We start from the raw sequence: 24858 nt of genomic DNA, 5'->3' as shown, positions 1-24858 counted from the left end.
TTTTTCTTTAATATTCAATGTATCTTAAATTTTCGTTATATTAAATATGCTTACAATCTGCTAATTCCCAAAGACAATTACACCTTCAAAGGAAAGTTATACATTCTTATGCTGTTTGGTGATATATTTCAGCTGATTTTTTTATGATTTTTCACCCATATTTTTTTTTTTTTTTTTTTAATTAGGCAACCGTTACTATCGAAATTGCATACCTGCTTAGGGAAGTCTTTTACATTAAAAATTGAATTCCTATTTTTCGTAATTTTATAAGATATATTATGGTTGTTTAAGTATCTCTCTTACCAATTAAAATTATCAGATTTTACTTTCACTGTCCTTGGTACATTAACACATATATGCTTGTTTTCTCTTTAATTGGTGATCTACTTTAAGGAGAAGTTCTTCAATCCAGCACACACGCATTCAAAACATTCAATCTTGTGTCACGGTAGCTGATAGTGACGAGGAATTTCGATCACCAATGAAATACAACGCGAATGCAAGCTTTTCTACCACTCAAAACATTCACTCCACTGCCAATATGAATGGATTTGTACAATACATTAAAAATGAACCAACGTAAGTTTTTTTTTCTCATGCATGCCTGAAGAATTTTATAGAATCCGAAGCAGGAGTGCCAAGTGGTAGGGGCCCCGTAGCCGTTATCTCCTTCAACCTTCCTAGATTTTAAAATATGTCATTGTTGTTATCTTGTTTTTTTTTTCGAAAAAATTATTGGCCCCTCTCCCTCTTCATTTTTGTCAATCGTTGCCCCATGTCCAAGGCATTTGTTCTTATTACCGATTATAAATAGTATTACCTACACTCTGTGCTAAACAGTTATAGGATTGACTTCAAATAATACAAAAAAAAACTAAAAAATTGCCAAAACAGTGGAACATTTTTAAAGAAATACCGAAAGAGAAGATAATCCTGGAAAAAAAAATCCAAAAATAGCTGGTAATTTTAAAGAAAATTCCAAAAGAATAGGTAATCCTAAAAGAAATTCTCAAGAAATAGAAAATGTTAGAACAACATCCTAAATTGCAGAGAATTAAAAAAAAATCTTACTTAATAGAAAATCTGCTTAAAACGAGACGTGGTATTGTGAGCCTGGATCTGCAACTCTGAAATTAAAATGCACCGATTAAGTTAGTGATTTATCAGCTAGTTTACCATTTAATGCATAAGTTTTAAAAAAGTGATCGGATATGTATTCTAGGTAAATGTAAGTGCTTTAACGTGACAATTAGGAAAATATAATGTAGAGTAAAACTTTTGAATAAATAATGAAGGAAATTCTATCTTGGACTTGTATACAACATTTTAGAATACAATGTGAAATATTAACAAATGACGTAGAATGATCTGGTGCATTGCATTGGTGAAATAGCAGTGCATTTTTGAAAAATCAATGGATTAACTTAAATTAATCTATATGAGGATGGTCTGAAAAGTTTCCGACCTGACAAACATACAAGACGTTTTATCTTAATTTTTTTTCATTTCTCCGCATAGTCTCCTTGTACTCTACACACTTCTCCCAGTAATACTCCCTTCTTTATAACCCGTCAAAATACTACTCGTCGTTCTTCTCTGCAATTGTTTCCGAAGATGATTGTCTTGTTATTCGACGAAAATATCTGCCCTGCATGCCCAATTTTTAACTGGGGAAACAAAAAGAAGTTGCTTAGGGCTCGATCTGGTGAGTAAGGTGGATGGCCAAGGAATTCAAGCCGTAATTTGTAAATTTTATCCATGGCACCCGCTAAGGTGTTAGACGGCGCATTGTCTTGGTGAAGCAAGATTTTCTTTTTCTGCAAATGTGTACGTTTTTCTGGGATTTATACCTTCAGCTTTACAAGTAATTTTGCATGCTATGCTTCTGTAATGGTTTTCTGTTTGTATTAAATAAAAAAAAACAAGTTTTTTCAACTGAAAGTAAGGAGTGACATCAAAACTTAAAACGCACAGAAATTACTTCGTATATGAAAGAGGCTGCTTCCTCATCAACGCCCCGCTCTTTACGCTAAAGTTTGACTCTTTCTCTCAATTCTTCTTTCTAAAACAGTAAAAAAACTTTAGCGTAAAGAGCGGGGCGTTTATGAGGAAGCATCCTCTTTCATATACGAAGTAATTTCTGTGCGTTTTAAGTTTTGATGTCACTCCTTACTTTCAGTTGAAAAAACTTGTTTTTTTTTATTTAATTTCTGAACGTTTTTGAATCAATGCATGTTTTGATTTTGGCTCTCCGCAGAGGAATAATCAAAACGAAATTTGCATATTTTTTTTTTTGGCTCAATGGCTTTCTCATAACTTTGATCGAATGATTTTGAGAAAAAAAGAGCGGGGGACGAAGCCTAGTTGCCCCCCGATTTTTTGGTTAATTAAAAAGGCAACTAGAACTTTTAATTTTTTACGAATCTTTTTATTGGTAAAAGATTTACGTAACTTATAAATTAGCTTACGTAAAGAACTTTTGTATTCTCATGTTTTTATTACATATATGTGGGGATTCGCCTCATCGTCAGTACCTCGCTCTTTACACTAAAGCTTAAATTTTATCCCAATTCATTAAGAATGACCCCCTGAATCACAAAAGCCGTAGAATAAGTAGTTGAAATTACCGAAAATACTTTAGCGTAAAGAGCGAGGTATTAGAAGGGGGTGAGCCCCTCATATGGGTAATAATTTCTGTTTGTTTTAAGTTTTATTGCTGTTCCTTACTTCCAGCTGAAAAAGCTTTTTCACTTTTATTTTTTAATTTTTTTTTTCAAATAATGCTAGTAAATCCTGCTCTCCCTTCATGGAAATTTTCTTCTCCCATTACAAATTCTCGAAGGAAAGTTCCCCCAGCATATCCCCCTCTTCTCAACCCCTCCCCCAAACCAAAAAAATCCTCCTGAAAACGCCTGTATACTTCCCAATAACCATTACTATATGTAAGCACAGGTCAAAGTTTGTAACTTGTTGCCCCTCCCACGGGGACTGTGGGGGAGTAAGTCGTCCCCAAAGACATAGTTATAAGGTTTTTCGACTACGCTGAATAAAATGGCTATCTTAGAATTTTGACCCGTTGACTTTGGGAAAATAATTAGCGTGGGAGGGGGCCTAGGTGCCCTCCAATTTTTTCGGTCACTTAAAAAGGGCACTAGAACTTTTCATTTCCGTTAGAATGAGCCCTCTTGCAACATTCTAGGACAACTGGGTCGATACGATCACCCCTGGGAAAAAAAAAAAAAAAAAAAAAAAAAAACAAATAAATAAACACGCATCCGTGATCTGCCTTCTGGCAAAAAATGCAAAATTCCACATTTTTGTAGATAGGAGCTCGAAACTTCTACACTAGGGTTCTCTGATACGCTGAATCTGATGGTGTGATTTTCGTTAAGATTCTATGACTTTTAGGGGGCGTTTCCCCCTATTTTCTAAAATAACGCAAATTTTCTCAGGCTCGTAACTTTTGATGGGTAAGACTAAACTTGATGAAACTTATATATTTAAAACCAGCATTAAAATGCGATTCTTTTGATGTAGCTATTGGTATCAAAATTCCATTTTTTAGAGTTTTGGTTACTATTGAGCCGGGTCGCTCCTTACTACAGTTCGTTACCACGAACTGTTTGAAAGGTAATCGATTAAGTTGGCGGCTCCCCTTTGGAGTCGGGTCTCCTTTTCCAGTCCACTGTTTTGGTAGTGTTTATGTTTCAGGCCTATAATGGTGTATCCAAGTTTCATCTACAGTAGCTAGTTGGCGCCAAAACTTGAATTTATTGCACCTAAACTGTACGAATAGAGAACTGCGAATGTGCGTTTGAACACGTTTTAGGTTTATACATCAGCAAACGCGGCACCTAATTTGTTGGTCGTCTAGCCGCGATTGGCGAGCTTTAGCAATTTTTTCGTCATAAGTTGCAGTTTTTGGAAGCCCCGAACGTTCATCGTTCCCCATGTTCTTATGACTACGTTTAAATTCAGCTGGCCGAAATCTTACAGTGGTAAATAATGATAATGAGTCCCTGTACATGCAGTCCAACTCGCCTTTGATCTGCGCAGGTGCACGTCGTTCGTAGGTGTATCTCAAAAACAAATATTTTATTAAAGCTCGATACTCGATTTTATCCATCTTTAGATAAAGACATCAACTCGCTTAAGCGTTTCTCAAATAACGACTGTCCATTAAAATGGCTGAAAATTTGGTGAATTTATGTGAAAAGATCTATAACTACATTCCCTGACTTTCATTGATAGGGGCTGCCATCTTCATGTTAAGGTCGGAAACTTTTCAGATCACTCTGGCATTATTGGCCTGGACTACCTCTACAGAGGTAACAGCACAGAAATTTGCTTTGGTAAGGTAAAAGATAGGGATTGGGTAAGTTCAAAAACACGTAACACAGGCAAATTATGTGTAAATATTGGAAATGCCGGGGAACAATTTTGAATACTTTGAGGAGAGAATGCCCGAAAGTGGCTTTTGTCTTACGTCTCTGTCTGTGTGTAGCAATTAGTAAGAGTCTAAGTATACTATGAATAGCAGTGACCGTGAGAAGTAGTTGCTCAAAACCTATTTTCTTAGGATTTCCTATTCATCGTATAAAACCGTATTCGGGGACCAAGAAAAGAAAGTAAATGTTGATAATAATGTATTTTATATTTTATTCTAGTGTTTCTGCAAATACTTCAGTTGGTGCACATTTATCACAGAAAAAGCGCTTGCTTGCTAAAGCTCAATCTGAATGCTACCTCAATCAGCAGCCAAAACCCGAACCAAGGCAAGACTATGAAGGATATAATACTCACTCGAATGGAAACAGCTCTGTGAGCAGTCTTATCACATCTACAAGGGAATGTGCAATTGAAGGTGTGGCTAGTGGGGGACTGCCTAGAACCCAATCTTTAACTTCTAGGGACTATCAGACACACAGGTGAGTTAAATATTATTTGGTGAGCGTGTAAGTGCTCACTACTTACACGCTCTTAGGGGTCTAGACTAACTCTCCCTAGAAGTGTGTGTTATTATTTTCGATTTTACCTGGAGTTTTTACCAGACTTCTCGAAATTGTGTAGACACTTGTGACTAAAAATAATAATCATAATATTATGTCAGATATTAAGACGTTCCACGGGCAGTGATGAAGTGTAGGTGATCCGCGTGAAGGATATGAAGACGTTCCAAGTGCAATAAACACATAGGCAGGGGTTTTGTCGTTCTGGCCCTGTTTCCTTCAAGATTTTGGGATTTTTAATGATCTTTGCATTGTTTACTATCATATAACTTAACTAGTTTGACAAGTTTACCCCCCCCCCTCTCATCTTTTTTCTCTGAAGCAATTCTTGAGTTTTGAGTTCTAGGGCGTATTAATATTTTGTATGATATTTTTTCTAATAATTTGTTTCGGAAGTTCTTTCTCTCATTCTTTTTCCTCTTTCCATGTGTAACCTATTTTTTTCCTTTTTTTCTTTTTTTCCTTTTATTCCTTTTTTTTGCTCCTTTAAGACCGAATTTTCCAGAAATTTTGTTTCTGTTTTGGGGAATCATCCTTTTAGGGGGAAAGGGTAGGATTTACGGGAAGGATCTTACCATAGAGACAATTTTCGGGGAGGAACGAAACTTTCCAAGGAGGAGGACCAAATTTCCTGGTATTATTTTAAAAACCATCAGAAATTAAGTTCAAAAAGCTTTTCAGCGGAAAATAAGGAGCAACATTAAAACTTAATGCCCTTTTTTTCAATCCGTAGACGTATTTAATTTGTTCTATCATTTTTCTCATTGAGTCTGGGAAGGCGGCTAAGATAGAAACTTCAGCGGTGTGATTTTTTTTTTTTTTTTTTTCATTTCTAGCAGCGCAATATAAGAACAGATACTAATTTTCTATTTGTTTTTATATCATGGTTGTAGCGATCACTGCAACCTAGTAAAGAAAGAACAACGGTCAATAGTAACAAAAAAAGAAACTACTACTAATAAATCACCGCAGCACCAAGCTGTGCAAGGCCAACACAGCTACGCACACTCATCCTCAATTCCCAATCTATTCAAAGTCTCCCTCTTTACATCCTTCCATGAAGTTACCATTTCCCTTGAACCTTTCTTTATGACGGAAATAATCCCACCATAAACGCGGATGACCTGCTTTCTGTTTAGTCCTAGACGGTTGGCCGAAAAGAATAATCTTCGGTAATTGTCATCCTTCATCCGCAGAAAGTGCCCTGGTCTTCTCAACTTTTCGCTCATTATAGCCGTAGAAAGTGGGATTGAACCACACTTTTCATACAGCCAACTATTTGTAATACGGTCAGTCAGCCGGGTAAGCAGAACAATCCGTATGCAATTTCTCTGGAAAACATCTAGCAAATCTTCATCCATTTTTTGGAGCACCCAGGCTTCAGGACCATACTTGACCACTGCCATCACTGTAACTTCCAATATTCTCATCTTGGTTCGCAGACTTACCTTCCTATTCTTCCAAACTTTTTTCAACTGTGAAAAAAAATCCCTGAGCCCTGGCTATTCTACTTTTAACATCTTCACTGCTCCCACCGTCTTTGCTTATAATACAGCCAAGGTATTTGAAGCTGTCCTCCTGATCAATCTATTTGTTATCCAACGTCCCCTTTTCATCTTCACTTATTCCTAGACTTAGTGACGTAGTCCTCTAACATTAATTTTCAAACATATTCAAGCGCCCTGAACTCGCAAAATCTCTAAAAGTTCACTTTCATCTAGGATGCTTAAATCATCAGCATAATCTAAGTCCAGGAAATGTTTTCCTCCCCGTTTGATTCTATGTTCTCCCATTGCATGTCCAGTGCTTCCTAAGACAAAGTCAATCAAATCCATATAAAGGGGTGTAGAACACAGCTCTGTATAACTCCGGATTTAATACGAAAGGAACTACTAACCCCATTTCCTACCTTAACCGCAGTAGTGTTATTCTCGTACATAGCACGCACTGATGCTATTCTATTGTTTCCCTTTTTTTGCACCACTTGCGGGGCTCTGGAACATCATATAGAACTGTTTAAGGTCTCATTAGAAATTTGAGTATAGATAATGAATATGATAATGATAATGAATAATTGTAATGTGATGCAATTATCTTCTGTTCCTTAAATTTGAGAATGATTGTTTATTTGAAACTTTAGAATTTGGTTTTAATATTTTTAATCGAAGTATATTCAATTGAAAATGTTGCAATAAATTTCAACTAAATTATAAACAGCCCCGAAAAAAGTCACAACGAAACTTCTTACATACAACTAATTATTGAATAAATAGATAAGCAAAAAACGAAAATACTTCCCTCAATCGGTTAGATATGCACGAATATTCTGCGAATATATTTGTATGTGTTATTTTGGATTGAGGAAAGAGTAATGACTATTTTCTTATGTATATATTTATAAGAATATAGTTTTAAAGTGAAAAGACGTTTGAAAAATCCTACTGTAAATTTAGCAAAAGATAAAAAATGAAAGATTTCGATTTTGCCTAAGATAAGTTGTCCTTTTGTCAGCAATATTAATACCATGTCTCTAGAAGATGATTAATATTATTATAATTCATTTGTACAATATTTTATGTATTGCTATAGACATATATCTATGATATAGGTTTTTTGTAAGCTATATAAATGTATTATAAAATTGTGTAATATATTGGTTAAGACGAACTAATATATTATTATAATAATTTCATTATTAATACTATTCCATCATTCTTACTGTTCTGTAAAAAGAACGTTAGACAGTAAAAGGAGTAATTAGTATGCACACGTGTAATATACGAATAATGGAAATTTATAACAATCAGAATATAAAGAATAATCAGTTGTTTCTTTTTTGTGTGTGCTTGTTTGCTCTTTGCCCCACTGCTCTTTGCTGCTATCCATTCCTTTTTTGCAATTGTATTTTGATATCTTTATGCTATTTTTTGTGGCCAATTGTTAGAGATTTCCTCCCTTTTTGACATTCCTTTTAGCAATTTGTAGTTTTAACCATTACAGATTGATAAAATTTGTATTCACTTGAATTCTATGCCTTAAAATTATTTAGATCTTGTTTACTCATTAAGTTTTTCTTATAGAAATTAAGGACAATCGAAGATAACAATTCAAAGACATTCAATGTTTATGTTTCATATAGATTTACTTGCAACTTCTGCAGAATTTAATTTTCTGAATGGATCGTTTAAATATAATTACTAAGTTGTTGTTTTTTTTGTTTCAGCCATTCAAGACAATCCAATCACTCAATGGCTTCAAATCATTCAATGAGTTTAAGTCAACAAGACTTATCCCGAAATAGTGATCGTAGATGCCAAAATAGAGAATATTTCGATTATATTCGAGAAATGCCGAGGAGCTCAGAAGTGTTGCGCAGCGTAGATCCAATCAGGCAAAATGAGCCGGGGAGGAGCATGGAACCGCCTAGGATTGTTGAACCACAACGTACGCGTGCTTTTTTATTTATTCAGTTTATGGCTTAAATGAAAAATATTTGGAATATCAATTTTTGATTGAAATATAAACTTCGCTTTTAAATCTCACTTCGTTTCGCGTCTTCGCTTTTTGGTTTTTGGCGTAAAAATACGAGTTTGGTGATATAAATTATTTATTAGGCTCTTCAAACTAACAAAATCTAAAGCTTCTTCTAAACGAATTTATTATTATTATTTATTTATATATATATATATATATATATATATATATATAGGCTATATATATATTCTGATTTTTGATTTTTATTCTCTAGATTCAAAACGTGAACATGTTTTAATAGTTGAGTTTGTGCAAATAGTTTCTTTGGATACTAATTTTTAATCGGAATATCAATTCCGATTTCTTGTGAAATGAATCATTTTTAATCGAATATGAAAAAATTATCTGTCTTGGCTTTACTGTAATTAGCCCATGCTGTCAATTTTTATTCACTTCCACCAAGTTGATTTCTACTGAAAAATTCACCTTCAAAAAGGATTCACCTTTAGGTTTTTGACGTAAAATAGTTCTGGCGATAGTAAATTATTTATTACAGTGGTTCTCCACCTTTTTTTTATCCATGGACCCCTTTTCCCTTCTTTTTATCTTGGTGGACCCCTTCATAGCATTGGACATAAGAACAATTTTCTATTTTTCACTAATATCAATTTTAAGTTTTAATTATAAGAGAAATAGTATACGATTAAGCTTTATTTTTAAATGAAAACTAATTTAATACAAATAAAATAGTCTACTATAATAATAATAATTATTATTATTATTACTATTATTATATAATAACTACAATGTTTCTTCCATGGTCAAGCAACACAAGCTCATGGAGTGTAGAGCTCCTCAGGCAGTTTAATTCGCTCCAACATTATGTAAACTGGATAAAAAAAAGAGTTGAAATTAATTATGTGATTAAAAAAAAGGAAAAGGAATGTTTATTCAATGAGATCCCAGTGGTTGATTCTTCTCGGCGAGTTTATTTATATTTGGTTCTATTGATGTTAATGATAGTCGAAGATCACCCCTTTTCACAATGCCAAGTCTATTGCGATCTTTTGATAACATTTGAGAAACACGACTAAATGCCGCTTCAACAAGATAAGATGTAGGAAAAGCAATAACGTAGAACTGCGCTTTATCCCAGAGCAAAGGGTACTTTGTAGCAATGTCGGTTGTTTTCCATATATTGTACTTATCATCTTTGAATTTTGCATGCATTATTTCATCACTTTGTATTTCGTTTAGGGGCTCATGCAAAGATATGTCTGGGCAACATTAACTTCGAAAGGAATTGAAACCCAAATCGGTATATCCATCCCGAGTAGGTCGCCAACCCGAGTTTGCATATCTTCATGTATATTTTCCAAATATTCACAATCTAATGCAAGATCTTCATCTTGCAAATCGGTGTTCACACAGGCCGAACAAGGAAACTGTTCAAATGCACGACGCCTGATATTATTCTTATACAGCTGTAGTTTCCTTAGAAAAGTAGCAATAGCACTTTTACTAGATATCAGATCAGAATTGTTTTCTTAGAGCTGTGTATTAAGTAAATACAATTTTTCAAATATATCTGATAAGTAAAACACGTCACATTTATTTGCAAGCAGTTTTGCTCCAAGTTGTGTGTCAGCAAGAAAGAAAACAATAGAATCCCAAAGTGCAATGAAACGCTTAAGACAATTCCCCTTTGATAGCCATCTCACCTCTGTATGTAATACAATCCGTTCAAACTTTTCTCCATTTTGCTTACAGAATTCACGAAAAAGGTGGTCTCGGAGAGAATTTGATTTACTAGGGTTAACTACTTTTATTACAACAGTAAGGGCATCATGCAGACGTGCACTCATTTTCTTTGCAACTGAGTGTTGACGGTGTATCACACAGTGAACACAATATAAAGTGAACAGTAAATTACAGTAGAAATTGAAATTTTAAAAATAAAGGGCGATCTGAGTTGGTTCTCTTCATGGACCCCCAAAATATCATTGTGGACCCCCAATTTGTTGTGTTTTGCTTGTGGACCCCCGAAAATATTACATGGACCCCTAGAGTCCATGTAATATTTACATGGAACCACTGCTTTAAACTAACATTTTCTTTGAATTCCAATGTTAGGTTGGAATATAAGTTTTTTTCGCCTTTAGGCTTTTGATTTAATTTGTTGAAACGGTAATATTAAAATGGTGGTATTGAATTATTTATACTAACTACTAACGACTTAAACACTAAGTATTCTTTGAAATAACAAAACCTGGACTTTTTTTTCATTTGTATCAATAAAAAAAATTTTGTTAGAGAAACTTTTTCTGAAGAAGTTATTTTGATTCGTTCTGATTCTTGGTTCTGATGACGTTCAGATTCTGGGCAGAAATTCAGCAATTTATGCGCACTTAGCATAGATTTGTGATGAACCTGTTCGAATGATGGATATATTCAATTTATTTGCGCGCAAAGGAAACAAAAAGAACAAGAGAAAGACATGTTAAATGCTTAAGAAAGATCGTTGAAGGATAAATTTGCTTTGTGGTAATGGGCCAAAAACTATACTTTACGGGGTGCTGCTTAGATGCCTTGGGTGTGCCCCACTTCTTACACAAAAATCACGTGCCATAAAATAGCCCGAAATGTGTTAATAGAGACATACCACTTTAAGCAGAAATAAGATTACGTAAGTGGCTTAAAATCTGTAGGGATCGGTCAAAGAAGAAGCTATTCACAGGACGTGATGGTGGAGTGTTCACCAGTGTTTCAGCTTCTGGGGTCTTAACGGTGCGTCGAATTTGTGGTTGTAGGAGTTCTCCGCAAGCTGTTGAATTAATTTTGATTCTATGGATAGTGTATTGGCCGTTCTAAGTTAAGTTTCTGGGAAGCATTTTTCTCTGAAGATAATGTGGTACCTCCAAAGGATCGCCCTATCTTGTCCAATAGGAATTATTTTAGTTTGTGTGGTCAGACTATATAGAACTCACTTGGCGGTTCTGCAATAACTTGTAGAGATTATAGGAGAGACCCAAATAAACGAGAGAGAACTAAAGCTGGCTCCTATTTCCCTGGAACTCTTGGAAGAGTCATTTAACTTTTCCTTTTTGTACCAGTGATAGAGACATTCAGTTTAAATGAAACCTACATCCGCAGAGAGTGTAATTTTTCTTTCTTTTTTTTAAATTAAATAATGCAGAATGTTTTTTTAAAGTTCATAAAAGGGCAGTCCTTAAAAGTGGTCTTGCATACCTGCTAGGAAATGCTAAAAGTCATCTCAAAGGAATCGTCATTTCAGTGATTTGACCGCATTAGGTGTTCTGTGTGGTTTTGCCCATTTCTGTTGACAAGCTTGCCAACAAAAGGGACTTAAATTTTTACGGTCTTTTCATTGAAATTTCGTAATCAGACCACAAAGTCTCGCCAACTATTGATGATAGCTATTTTCCTGTGAGATTTTGTTAATTGTCCCTTTGTCTATGTGACGGTCAGTGGGCGTCAAGGGTTAAAAAATTATTATAAGTTGTAGGATCACCTAAAGCTTATAAACAAATTTTCTGAAAGTCAAGACCTAGCTAGAACTTTTTTTCCGATCAAATTCTTTAGGTATTGGTTTAGGTTTAGGTATTTCATGCCTACTTACTATTTGTTTTTTTTTTTTTAATTTGTGTTCTTAAAATGACAGTTTTATGTTGAAGCATATATATTTGTAAGTGTTCTGGTTTTCTGGTTAGATTTCATAGAGTAAGCGTTTTAATATGATGAATAGTAAAAGGTTTGAGGTGGTTAGACGAACATTTTCAATACTTTGCTTGATCCCAAGCTCTTTTAAGCTCTAGACTGTGAAGGTTAAGGTCTGGACAATATAGGGCTTGGAATAGAATCTATAACTCACGGAAGCTGGCAAATCTAGGACTTTATCAAGATTTTAAAGCTCTAACTCGGGTTTCCATAAATTAACCTGGTCAGGGTCGTATTGAAATTCGTTCGTCTTACCCCATATGACAACACCGCGAACTGAATCCATGTAATATGATATATGTCTTTAGCTAGTCACATTCTATTTTTACTTATATAGTATTGATTTGTAGCCGTACAAAGAGAATATTGGCAACCTTCAGAATACTCTTCCCGTGAAAGAAGGGAACAAAGTGGGCCCTCTGGTCGAGAAGCTCCTCAACAAGCTGTTTATTCGAGCCAGAGACAATCCAAAGTTTGGACAAATCCACCAGCCATGTAAGCAGTATTATTTTTATAAAGGCATAGAATGGAGGGGGGCATCTATTAGTTGGCATGCAAGTTGTAAATACTTAGTTTATGTCTTCCATTATTTTTGAAATCTAAATTAATGATTTGAATTATGGTTTTATCTAGCTTCTTTAGTTTGCATGTCTTGTTTGTGGCCAAAATGTATTTTGATGGCAAGTTTGTTTAATTCTCTCTTCGAAGTTAACCCTGATGGAAAGTTTCTTATTTACCACGGAAGAAGGTTCTTCTATTGATAAAATAACATGCTACTTGATATGCTATTTAATTTCTTCCAACAATTTTCAAAATCCATCATGATCCATTGGCCATAGACACTTTGTTTTATTTGTTCTTCAGGTGTGGGTTTTAAAAGTATGGCTTATAGATTAAAGGTTTAAAAGCTTTATTGGCTTAAAAATTTCATGATGCATCTCAGTAACCAAATCTAACAGAGATTAAAGACAGCAAGCATTGGGATGAGAATAGGGGGGGGGGGGGGGCTTGAGACAGACAGTCTAACGTCTCCTTCCCTCTCCTGCCCATTTTTGTTATTTTTACATCTACTGAAATTAAGCAAAGGACAAGAATATCGATTAATCCCAAGAGTTAATTTCTTAAAAAGTTTTTTCTAAGTGGCTAGTTTAACGTAAATGCGCCCCCATGGCTTTGTCGCAGCCTATCTGTGCATTATTGTAGCCGCAAACAAAATATTATATTGCTTAGGTTTGAGTCAGAGTTCGTCCAAGCATCCGTGATCTGAGTTATCCGCTTAATATTAAATACCCTGGATGTAATTCGTAAAAGATGACAACAATTGCTTATCCGGTAGTTTGTCAGCTGAAACGCTAAAGGTAGCTAGGTGAATTACAACATTAATCATGTATGCTCTGCTGTAAACATAGCTTATCTAGAAACCCCTGGAGGTGTGCCACGTTTTGCGGTTACTGTCCCTTTTTGTTCTTTGCATGTAATTTCACATTTTTCTCATTTTTGAAAAGAATGAATTTTTGGTTATATGTGATGTCACTTGTCCTCAGTTATCCTGTATTTTCTACGGCTAGCAGGTGTAAATTATCCGACAACTAACCCAGACCGTTTCAAGTAGTAATTGGGCTTGTCGGATAAGTAGTCTCGGAACCCTCAAACGCACTATGTTTTCCAGAGAAATTGCCTACGGATTGTTTTGGGTACCTGACAAACTAAACGTATCTCAAACAGTAGAATATACCAAAAGTATGTTTCAATTCCACTTTCTAGAACTATAATGAGAAAAGGGTTGAGATGGCTAGGGCACGTTCTATGGATGAAGGATAACAGATTGCCGAAGATTGTTCTTTTTGGCTAAACGGAAAGTAGATCGTCTGCGGTTCGGGTGGGAGGATATCTTAAATGAAGATTTAAGGGAAATGGGAACTTTCTGGTGCTAAAGTGAGTTGTTAGTAGTAGTAGCCACCTTTGAAGTTGCTGATTGCTAAAATACTCAAAAATACTGTTGATTTCGCTATCCTTATGACTTGTCTCGTTGTGTTTGAACTCAATTCTTATCTAGCCTATACTCTTATATCCATCCATCTTTAGTTGCTACCTCCCAGAAAGGATTCTTTCTTGGTTACATCTCCTTTTTTTAGTTTTTCTGTTTGAAGATTTTTTTTTTCGAAATTGTTAGATGCAATAGATTGCGCAAGCTTGCATTACAATATTGTGCTTCACAATTAACAGTTCCAATAAAGTTTCTGAGCAGCACTTTTAAAATAGTAATAATGAATATGAAACTCCATAAAAGAATAACAAACAAATGCAGGTATTGGCAGCCTATACATTGATTATAGTTGTTAGAAAAATGTTCTCTGAAAAGCCCCTACAACTACTCAAAATGACCTTTAAGACCTGCTCCAATCGATTTGACTATTCCCAGTCGATAATTAATCCAAACATTATCTCTTTCTTTCAGACCAAGTGTGACAGTTGTCATAATCAAAACGAACCTGCTGCATAACCGTGTTTTATTTTTCAGAAATAGCGGAAGATCAATTAAACATCTCTCTCCTCAACCTCGTCCGTCAGGGTCTTCAATGAATTCTTGTCTCTCGCCGCATGCTCTTCTGCAACCACATAGTGAAGCATACCGCCAACATGTCCTGCCAAGAGCACCGACGTTGTATGTTGCTGCGGCAGCTCCACAAGGGCCTACTCCTTACACTCTGCCATCAAATCACATCCCAACCTTTTCGGTTGGACCAAATGCTTTGCCTACTTTCCCGACGGCTCCTCAGCTATATGGAGCATTTCCTGCTAGGTCAGAAAATCTTTTATTTTTTTAGTTAAAACAACTAATTAGACACTATATATTTAGGATCTTCAAATGCTTTGCCTACTTTCCCGACGGCTCCTCAGCTACATGGAGCATTTCCTGCTAGGTCAAACAATCTTTTATTTTTGTAGTTAGAATAACTAAATAAATACCATTTATTTAGGATCTTGAAGAAAAAAGAAAGAAAAATAATCTGGAACTTCCCTGAAAATTTCACTTTAATTGAAAGTATATTTAAAGCAAAACTCCTATATTCGTTCTTTCGGCAGTTTTTATTCCAGTGAAATGTTTGATGCTTAAGTTTATGTATATGCACATAGAAGTAATTGATATATTAACAGATTGGTTAATAGAGCGAAAAAAAATAGATATAATAGGTTCTGAGCCGATACTGGTTATACATGACGTTGGACAAAAATGAAGAAAACAAAATTAATTTACTATAAATATGAAAGACACATCCTTAGTGGTAAAATCTCTGATATGTAATGTTTTCTTTACATAAAGATCTTGCTTTAAACAGAGATACTGCGGATATATTGACAAATCCTATTTACAAAAGTATAAATTAATTAAATTTATAAAAAAGAATGATTTAATAAAAAATAATTCAAATTATTTTCCTTCTCATTTTAGTTCAAGACTGGTTACCTGTACTAATACAAATCAGATCGGAAGAAAGGCAGTAGTGGGTGTTAGGGAAAGAATTCTTACTCAATCTATACTGGAATTTGCTTTCTTTTGTTTGGTCTTTTTTTAGTCAATTCTCTTGACTCGTGGGGTTTACTCTACAGAGGATTTTTTTTTTTTTGGGGGGGGGGCAAAATATGGACGTTTGTGTCTCTTTCAAGATATACAAATAGACCTAAATATGTTCTGCGACCAGGTCTGTGTATAGAAAGCATAGTTGGTCTATGATAAATATGAAATACATATCCTCAGTGATAAAATATCTGATATGTAACATTTTCTTTACATATGACCTCGCTTGAAATAGAGATACCGCGGATATATGGACAAATCCTATTTATAAAGGTATAATGTAATAAAAGTTTATGAATAAGATGGTTTATGAAAAAGTAATTCAAATTAGTTTCCTCCTCGTTTTAGTTCTAGATTAGTTACCTGTATTAATACAAATCAGATCAGAAGATAGGCTGTATTGGGTGTATTAGGGAAATAATTCTTTTTTTTTGTGAACGCCAGGAATTCTATAATGAAAAGCTTCAAAAATAATAATGCTAAAATTGCATGTAATGGAGAAAGCAAATCACATTTTAAAATTAAGTATATCAAATTACATAAGAAAAGCATCCTGAATATTATATTTTCTTTGTGTTTTTTTTTTAAGACAACATTCTATTTCTTTTTCAAACCGTTAATAACGTGCTACTTTGATGCGCGGAGTACAAAAATTGAGGATGCTTTTCTTCTTTTTTTTTTCTTATAAACTAAAACATGTATTTGTAACAGTATTTCTATATGGAACTGAAAATACTATTATAGTTATTCAATCGTCCACAAATTTTACATTGTAGTTTGATGTAATTAAATCAAAAAAATTCTCGAATATTAAATTTCCTTTGCCATTTCTAAAAAAAGAAATTCCTTTTTCTTCTTCTTTTTCAAAACGTTAATAAAATAGTTACCTGCTACTTCGGTGCACTGAAAACCGAAAAAAAGCATGGTTTTCCGTTTTTATTTTATAAACTAAAATATGTAATAGTAGTTGTGTTTCGTGCGCCAAATTAGAAATGCTATCGTAGTTTTTCAATTATTTTTTTGGTGTTTGTTTTTCAAATCCACAAGAATACCCCTGGAAAAATTCTCATGCAATAACAATGGATGTTAAAAGAATCTGATTAACTTATTGTGTTTCGGATGGAAAACTGTGTCTAAAAACTTTCCTAAACAGAGTAAAAATTGTCTGGAAAATCAAAATTTTTTGAAAAGAAACAAACTTCTGAAATTTGACCTTAAAAAAGTATAGTGGACGGATAAATGCTGATTGTATATTTGAACTTAAATGTTAAGCAGGATGAAACTTCCATGAGCAAAGCCTGTGTTTTCTCGTCCCGCTCTTGCCCTGTGCTCCCAAGTTCTGCTTTTTCCGGAAAACAGCAGTGGGGGAAACGCAAAAACATTACCAAAAAAATGTCTTTTAATTACAGAAGAGTCGCAAGTGAAGGGAAACCCAAGTAAAATTGAAATTATATTTGGAAATGGAGCCACAGTTATATGAAGGTAGTCCGGAAATTCTTAGATTGGTGACAAAAATAGTCGTTGTTACTTTCAAACAAGCCTTAATTCCAAATTCTTTTCCCATCCAACGTCAATAAATTTTATCTAGCAGTGTTCTGATACGACCATTCCATCTCTGTAGTGATCTTCCAGATGTGCTCCAAAATTGTCCGATTTGTCCTTTTGGTGAATGTTGATGAATACCTTTTTATGGCACTTGGTATTAACCAAGTGACATATAGCAGTCGCCAATTCTGTCGGTCTGTCGGTCTGTCTGTCGGTCTGTCGGTCTGTCTGTCGGTCTGTCTGTCGGTCCCGGTTTTGCTACTTTAGGCACTTCCAGGTAAGCTAGGACGATGAAATTTGGCAAGCGTATCAGGGACCGGACCAGATTAAATTAGAAATAGTCTTTTTCCCGATTTGACCATCTGGGGGGGAGTGGGGGCCCGGTTAATTCGCAAAAAATAGAAAAAATGAAGTATTTTTAACTTATCAGCGGGTATTTGGATCTTAATGAAATTTGATGTTTGGAATGATATTGTGTCTTAGAGCTCTTATTTTTAATCCCGACCGGATCTGATGACATTGGGGGGAGTTGGAGGGGGAAAACCTAAAGTCCCGGTTTTGCTACTTTAGGCACTTCCAGGTAAGCTAGGACGATGAAATTTGGCAAGCGTATCAGGGACCGGACCAGATTAAATTAGAAATAGTCGTTTTCCCGATTTGACCATCTGGGGGGGGAGAAGGGGCCGGTTAATTCGGAAAAATAGAAAAAATGAAGTATTTTTAACTTATGAGCGGGTGATTGGATCTTAATGAAATTTGATGTTTGGAATGATATTGTGTCTCAGAGCTCTTATTTTAAATCCCGACTGGGTCTGATGACATTGGGGGGAGTTGGAGGGGGGAAACCTAAAATCTTGGAAAACACTTAGAGTAGAGGGATCGGGATGAAACTTGATGGGAAAAATAAGCGCAAGTCCCAGATACATGATTGACATAATCGGAACTTATTTGCTCTCTTTGGGGTAGTTGGGAGGGGGGGAGTAAGTCTTAAAAATTAGAAAAATGAGGTATTTTCAACTTACGAACGGGTGATCGGATCTCAATGAAATTTGATGTTTAGAAGGATATCGTGTCTTAGAGCTCTTATTTTAAATCCCGACCGGATCTGGTGATGGGGGCGGGGAGTTGGGAGGGGGAAACCTAAAACTTGGAAAACACTTAGAGTGGAGGGATCGGGATGAAACATGGTGGGAAAAATAAACACAAGTCCTAGATAGATGATTGACATAAACGGAACGGATCCGCTCTCTTTTGGGTAGTTGGGGGGGGGGGTTAATTCTGAAAAATTAGAAAAAATGAGGTATTTTTAACTTACGAATGGGTGATTGGATCTCCATGAAATTTGATTTTTAGAAGGATATCGTGGCTCAAAGCTCTTATTTTAAATCCTGACCGGATCTGGTGACATTGGGGGAAGTTTGGGGTGGGGAGACCTAAAATGATGGGAAACCCTTAGATTGGAAGGATTGGGATGAAACTTGGTTGGAAAAATAAGCAAAAGTCTTGCATACGTAATTTACATAATTGGAACGGATCCGCTCAATTGCGGGGGGGGGGGTAATTCTGAAAAATAAGAAAAATAACGTATTTTTAACTTACGAAGGAGTGATCGGATCTTCATGAAACTTCATATTTAGAAGGACCTCGTAACTCTGATATCTTATTTTAAATCTCAACCGGATCAAACGTAATTGGGGGGGGGACAGTTGGGGGGACCGGAAATCTTAGAAAATACTTAAAGCGGTGAGATCAGGATGAAACTGGATGGGAAGAATAGAAACCTGTCTAAGATACGTGACTGACATAACTGGACCGGATCTGCTCTCTTTGGTGGAATTGGGAGGGGGGAGGTAATTTTGAAAATTGAGGTATTTGTAACTTACGAAAGGGTGACCAGATCTTAATGAAATTTGATATTTAGAAGGATCTTGTGCTATAAAGTTTAACTTTAGGTTCTGACCTTCTCACAAGTGCCAAATGAGCTCTTGGCTCTTGGCTCTTCCGACCTCGTCCAAATGAGCTCTTGGCTCTTCCGACCTCGTACCATATGAGCTCTCGGCTCTTCCGACCTCGTCACAAGTGCCATATGAGCTCTTAGCTCTTGTTTTATTACTGTAATATCAATTTAACATTGTTGTAGCACAGTGGATATATGCTCTGCTGGGACATAAGGGGCCCAGGACTCGATCCCCGCCGCAGAGAGTTTGGGCGATAAGCTTGGGCCTAATCGACTCTGTAAAAAGAACCAGCATCTGAAACGCCGTTTGGATGTCCTATGCGCCAGCAATGGCTCAAGAGGATCTATATCCTTTATCATAGGCAGCACAATAGTGCTGCCTAAGTAAGGAGCGATGTGAGCACAACTTATTATTATTTTTTTTTTTTTTTTAGACCAGGGCACTTCGTATCGAAGGAGTTGTCGTAGAAACTTTGAAAAGGGCTCAATCGATTGGAAATTGAAAGGACTAGTGCCCTTTTTATGGCACTTGGTATTTACCAAAGGACATTTAGCGATCGCACATTCCGTCGGTCTGTCGGTCCCGGTTTTACTAGTTTAGGCACTTCCAGATAAGCTAAGACGATGAAATTTAACAGGCATATCAGGGACCAGACCAGATTAAATTAGAAATTGTCGTATCCCCAATTCGACCATCTGGGAGGGGGATGGGGGACGGTTAATTAGTAAAAATTCGAAAAAGTGAAATATTTTTAACTTACAAACGGGTGATCGGATCTTAATGGAATTTGATATTTAGAAGGATATCGTGTCTTAGAGCTTTTATTTTAAATTCCGACCGAATCCGGTACATTGGGGAGAGTTGGAGGGGGAAACCTAAAATCTTAGAAAACGCTTAGAGCGGAGGGATCGGGATGAAACTTGGTGGGAAAAATAAGCACAAGTCCTAGATACATGATTGACATTACCAGAACGGATTCGCTCTCTTTGGGGGAGTTGGGGGGAGGGTTGATTCTGAAAAACTAGGAAACATGAGGTATTTTTAACTTACGAAGGAGTGATCGGATCTTAATGAAATAACGTATTTAGAAGGACCTCGTAACTCAGATCTCTTATTTTAAATCCCAACCGTATCCACTGTCATTGGGGGGAGGGGTCTTGGTGGTGGGGATGGAAAGTTGGAAAAACACTTTAGAGTAGAGATCAGGATGAAACTTGGTGGGAACAATAAGCACAAGTCCTAGCTACGTGATTGATCTTCATGAAATTTCATATTTAGAAGGACCTCGTAACACAGATCTCTTATTTTAAATCTCAACCGGATCCAGTGTCATTAGGAGGAGTTGGGGGGGGACCGGAAATATTGAAAACGCTTAGAGCGAAGAGATCGGGATGAAACTTGGTGGGTAGAATAAGAAAATGTCGTAGATACGTGATTGATGTAACCGGACTGGATCCGCTCTCATTGGGGGAGTTTGGGGTGATCCAGTGCTTTTCCGAATTCGGTGCTTCTGGACGTGCCAGGACGATGAAAATTGGTAGGCGTGTCAGAGACCTGCACAAATTGACTTGATAAAGTCGTTTACCCCGATTCGACCATCTGGGGAGGGGCTTATAGGAGAGGCAAAAATAGAAAAATTAGGTATTTATAACTTACGAGTGGGTGATCGGATCTTAATGAATTTTGATATTTAGAAGGACCTCCTGTCTCAGAGCTCTTATTTTAAATCCCGACCGGCATTAAGCCTCTGATTTCCCTTTTAAATTAATCTATTGATTCTTATAAAAGTGCCATATGAGCTCTTAGCTTTTGTTAATAGTCGAAAGTGATTGGAGGGCAACTTACCCCCTTCCACGCCCACCATTTCCCCAAACACATTAAATTAAAATTTATTTCAATGTAGTTGAATATTCAAAAATTATATCTTTAAGGATGACGACCCACTCTCCAAGGCCCTCGGGGCAAAGGTTATAAGCTATGCCCTGGGGGCATTTGAGGATTATATAGAAAGGGTGATCGTATAAACTTAGGAGGGGACTTTTGGATTTCAAATAAGAAGTCTATGTGCTCTTTTTGAGATTTAGAGTGATCGGAGGGTGGAAACCCCCCTCAAACACACACACACACACCTCGTATTCTCCCGAAATACATCTTATGGAAAATTTTGAGATGGTCATTTGTTGTCGTAAAGAATTCAAGAAGAGCTAGTGCTATTTTAAATAATCGAAAGTAATTGGAGGGTAACTAACCCCCTCCCACGCACCTGTTTTTACCTTTGTTACTTTCATAAACGAAAAATTATCAATTTCTTAAGGAAGAAATGTCAGTCTATGTCAATTACACTGATACTCCAGGGTCATTTGTTTTTATGGCACTTGGTATTAACCAAGTGATATATAGCGATCGCAAATTCTGTTGGTCAGTCTGTCGGTCTGTCTGTCCCGGTTTTGCTAGTTTAGGCACTTCCAGATAAGCTAGGACGATGAAATTTGCCGAACGTATCAGGGACCTGACCAGATTAAATTAGAAATAGTCGTTTCCCTGATTTGAATATCTGGGGGGGAGTGTAGGCTGGTTGATTCGGAAAAATAGGAAAATTGAGGTATTTTTAACTTACGAACGGGTGATCGGATCTTAATGAAATTTGATGTTTGGAAGAATATTGTGCCTCAGAGCTCTTGTTTTAAATCCCGGTGACATTGACCCGGTGACCAGATCCGGTGACATTGGGGGGAGTTTGGGGGAACCTGAAATCTTGGAAAACGCTTAGAGTGGGGGGATAGGGATGAAACTTTATGGGGAAAGTAAGTAGAAGTCCTGGATACGTAATTGACATAACCAGAATGGATCCGCTCTCTTTTGGGGAGTTGGGGGAGGGTTAATTCTGAAAAATTAGAAAAAATGAGGCATTTTTAAATTACGAAGGACTGATCGAATCTTAATGAAATTTGATGTTGGAAGAATATCGTGTCTCAGAGCCCTTATTTTAAAGCCCGACTGGATCCGGTGAAATTGGGGAGAGTTGGGAGGGGGGAACCTAAAATCTTGGAAAACGCTTAGAGTGGAGGGATCGGGTTGAAACTTGGTGGTAAGAATAAGGACAGGTCCTAGATACATGATTGAAATAACTGGTACGGATCCACTCTCTTTGGGGGATTGGGGGGGGGAGGTTAATTCGAAAAAATTAGAATAATGTGGTACATTTAACTTACGAAGGAGTGATCGAATCTTGATGAAAATTCATATTTAGAAGAACCTCGTAACTCAAATCTCTTATTTTAAATGCTGACCGGATCCAGTGTCAATGGGGGGGGGGCTGGTAATTTTGGAAAACGCTTAAAGCGGAGAGATCAGGATGAAAGTTGGTGGGAAAAATAAGTGACTTAATCTGACCGAACCCCCTCTCTTTGGTGGAGTTGGGGGGGGGGTTAATTTGGAAAAATTAGAAAAAAATGAGGTATTTGTAACTTACGAACGATAAGATCTAAATAAGATCTGGAAGAATTAGAAAAAATTAGGTATTTGTAACTTACGAACGATAAGATCTAAATGAAATTTGATATTTAGAAGGATATTGTAATTTAGAACTCTCATTTTAAATCCCGACCAGATCCAGTGACATTAGGGGGAGTTGGAGGGGGAAACCGGAATTCTTGGAAAATGTGAAAATCGAGATATCTTACGAATGGGTGATCGGATTTTAATGAAACTTGATACATAGAAGAATCTTATGTCTTAGATACTCAATTTTTAATTCGAATCGGATCCGGGGACATAGAGGGCTGGAGGGGGGAAACAGAAATCTTGGAAACCGGAAATCTTGGAAAAAGCTTTGAGTGGAGAGATTGGGATGAAACTTGATGGGAAGAATAAGCACAAGTTATGGATGCGTGATTGACCTAATTGGAACGGATCCGTTCTCTTTAGGGGAGCTGGGGGTTGTTAATTTGGAAAAATTAGAAAAATTGAAGTACTATTAACTGAAGAACCAGTGACCGGATCTTAATGCAGTTTGATATTTAGAAGGAACTCATGTCTCAGAGCTCTTATTTCAAATTCCCACCAGATCTCTTGACATTCGGGGGAGTTTGAGGGGAAAACTGGAAATCTTGGAAAACGCTTATAAATGTCGTAGATATGTGACTGATGTAACCGGACTGGATCCGCTCTCTTTGGGGGAGTTAGGGGATGGGGTTCAGTGCTTTGGCGAGTTTGGTGCTTCTGGAACGTGCTAGGACGATGAAAATTGGTAAGCGTGTCAGGGAGCTGCATAATTTGACTTGATAAAGTCGTTTTTCCGGATTCGACCATCTGGGGGGCTGAAAGGAGAGGAAAAATTAGAAAAATTGAGGTATTTTTAACTTACGAGTGGGTGATCGGATCTTAATGAATTTTGATATTTAGAAGGATCTAGTGACTCAGAGCTCTTATTTTAAGTCCTGACCGGCATTAAGCCTCTGATTTTCTTTTTAAAGAAATCTATTAATTCTTAGAATTTTGCTAGAGCTCATACTATATGAGCTCTTGGCTCTTCCGACCTTGTCACAAGTGCCATATGAGCTCTTAGCTCTTGTTTTTTTTTTTTTTTTTTTTTTTTTTTTTTTTTTTTTTTTTTTTTTTTTTTTTTTTTTTTTTTTTTTTTTTTTTTTTTTTTTTTTTTTCAGTAAAGCGTGTTCTGGTCTTGAGAAGGCATACGGGCTATCAGCCATACTCATGTCAATTTTTGCTCTTTTTGAGTTTGACTTGCCTATATATTTTAATTTCTCTTCGTTTTGAATTTCATTTATTTATTGATGGTGATTTGTGATAGTTTTACGCTTGGAAGGCTATTCGATTTTATTTTTCCTCGTTGTTGACTTAATGGAGCTCTTTAATTTTCTTTGAAAAACTTGTCTTGTGGGAAAAGGTTTTCAAATTAATCCTAGAAACATCAATTTGTTTCACATTCTTTATCTTCTTCCTTTAAATGTAGGAATATAATGTCACGTTCTCTATTAATATAGAATTCAAAGGGGGGAAGGGGGGATCCGTTAGATGATTTGCCCCAAACATGTATTACTATCCCGGCTGAGGGCAAAGAATCAGGAGATAGGTGCCTGAGCTACGCTGACCATTGTCTGCACTCGGGAAAAGTTTTAAGTTTTCGACTCCTGGATTAATCATACTTTACTTTTGCTAAGTCACATTCTTCTTATTCAACTTCATTGTACCTATTGCTTACATTGCATTTATACTACAACATGAAAGAAACTGGATTTGTATTTATAAATTTCTCTACTCTTGTCGTCCACTAATAGAGACATTACATGGCCTGAATCAAGTCATTACTAGTAAACATATTGTTTGTAACAATATGTGGCTTCACAAGGGGAGCACGCTAACGCTGAAAAGCTCCAAGGAGAATAAAAGAAGTGTGAGGAGCAGATAAAAAAAAAGAAACTCAAGCTTCCTTCCAAGGAAAAAATTACTGGCATCTTTTCGCGATACAAGTCATAAGGGATAGAAAACAGGAATTCTTTGATTGTGATCGTGTGCGAAAAGGTTATGTGCAGTA

General features: G+C 36.2%; 1 protein-coding gene across 4 annotated transcripts in view; it reads left to right on the top strand.

Moving 5' to 3' along the window:
• The window catches only part of LOC136038434 (homeodomain-interacting protein kinase 2-like), a 121780-nt gene that overhangs the window by 84189 nt on the left and 12733 nt on the right, over positions 1–24858 (top strand). For all 4 annotated transcript variants that reach the window (XR_010620205.1, XR_010620204.1, XM_065721517.1 and 1 more), the window contains exons 15-19: positions 394–579; positions 4668–4928; positions 8233–8453; positions 12572–12716; positions 14743–15024. Coding sequence is in view for 2 of the 4 variants with exons in the window: in XM_065721517.1 (XP_065577589.1) it covers positions 394–579; positions 4668–4928; positions 8233–8453; positions 12572–12716; positions 14743–15024 (1095 nt within the window). In the remaining 2 variants the exon portion in view is untranslated. The remainder of the gene's footprint in view (positions 1–393; positions 580–4667; positions 4929–8232; positions 8454–12571; positions 12717–14742; positions 15025–24858) is intronic.

This window comes from Artemia franciscana, chromosome 2 (assembly GCF_032884065.1).
Source record: "Artemia franciscana chromosome 2, ASM3288406v1, whole genome shotgun sequence".
Lineage (NCBI taxonomy): Eukaryota > Metazoa > Arthropoda > Branchiopoda > Anostraca > Artemiidae > Artemia > Artemia franciscana.
Note: the sequence above shows the minus strand (reverse complement) of the source record. Positions and strands in the feature narration are given on the sequence as shown.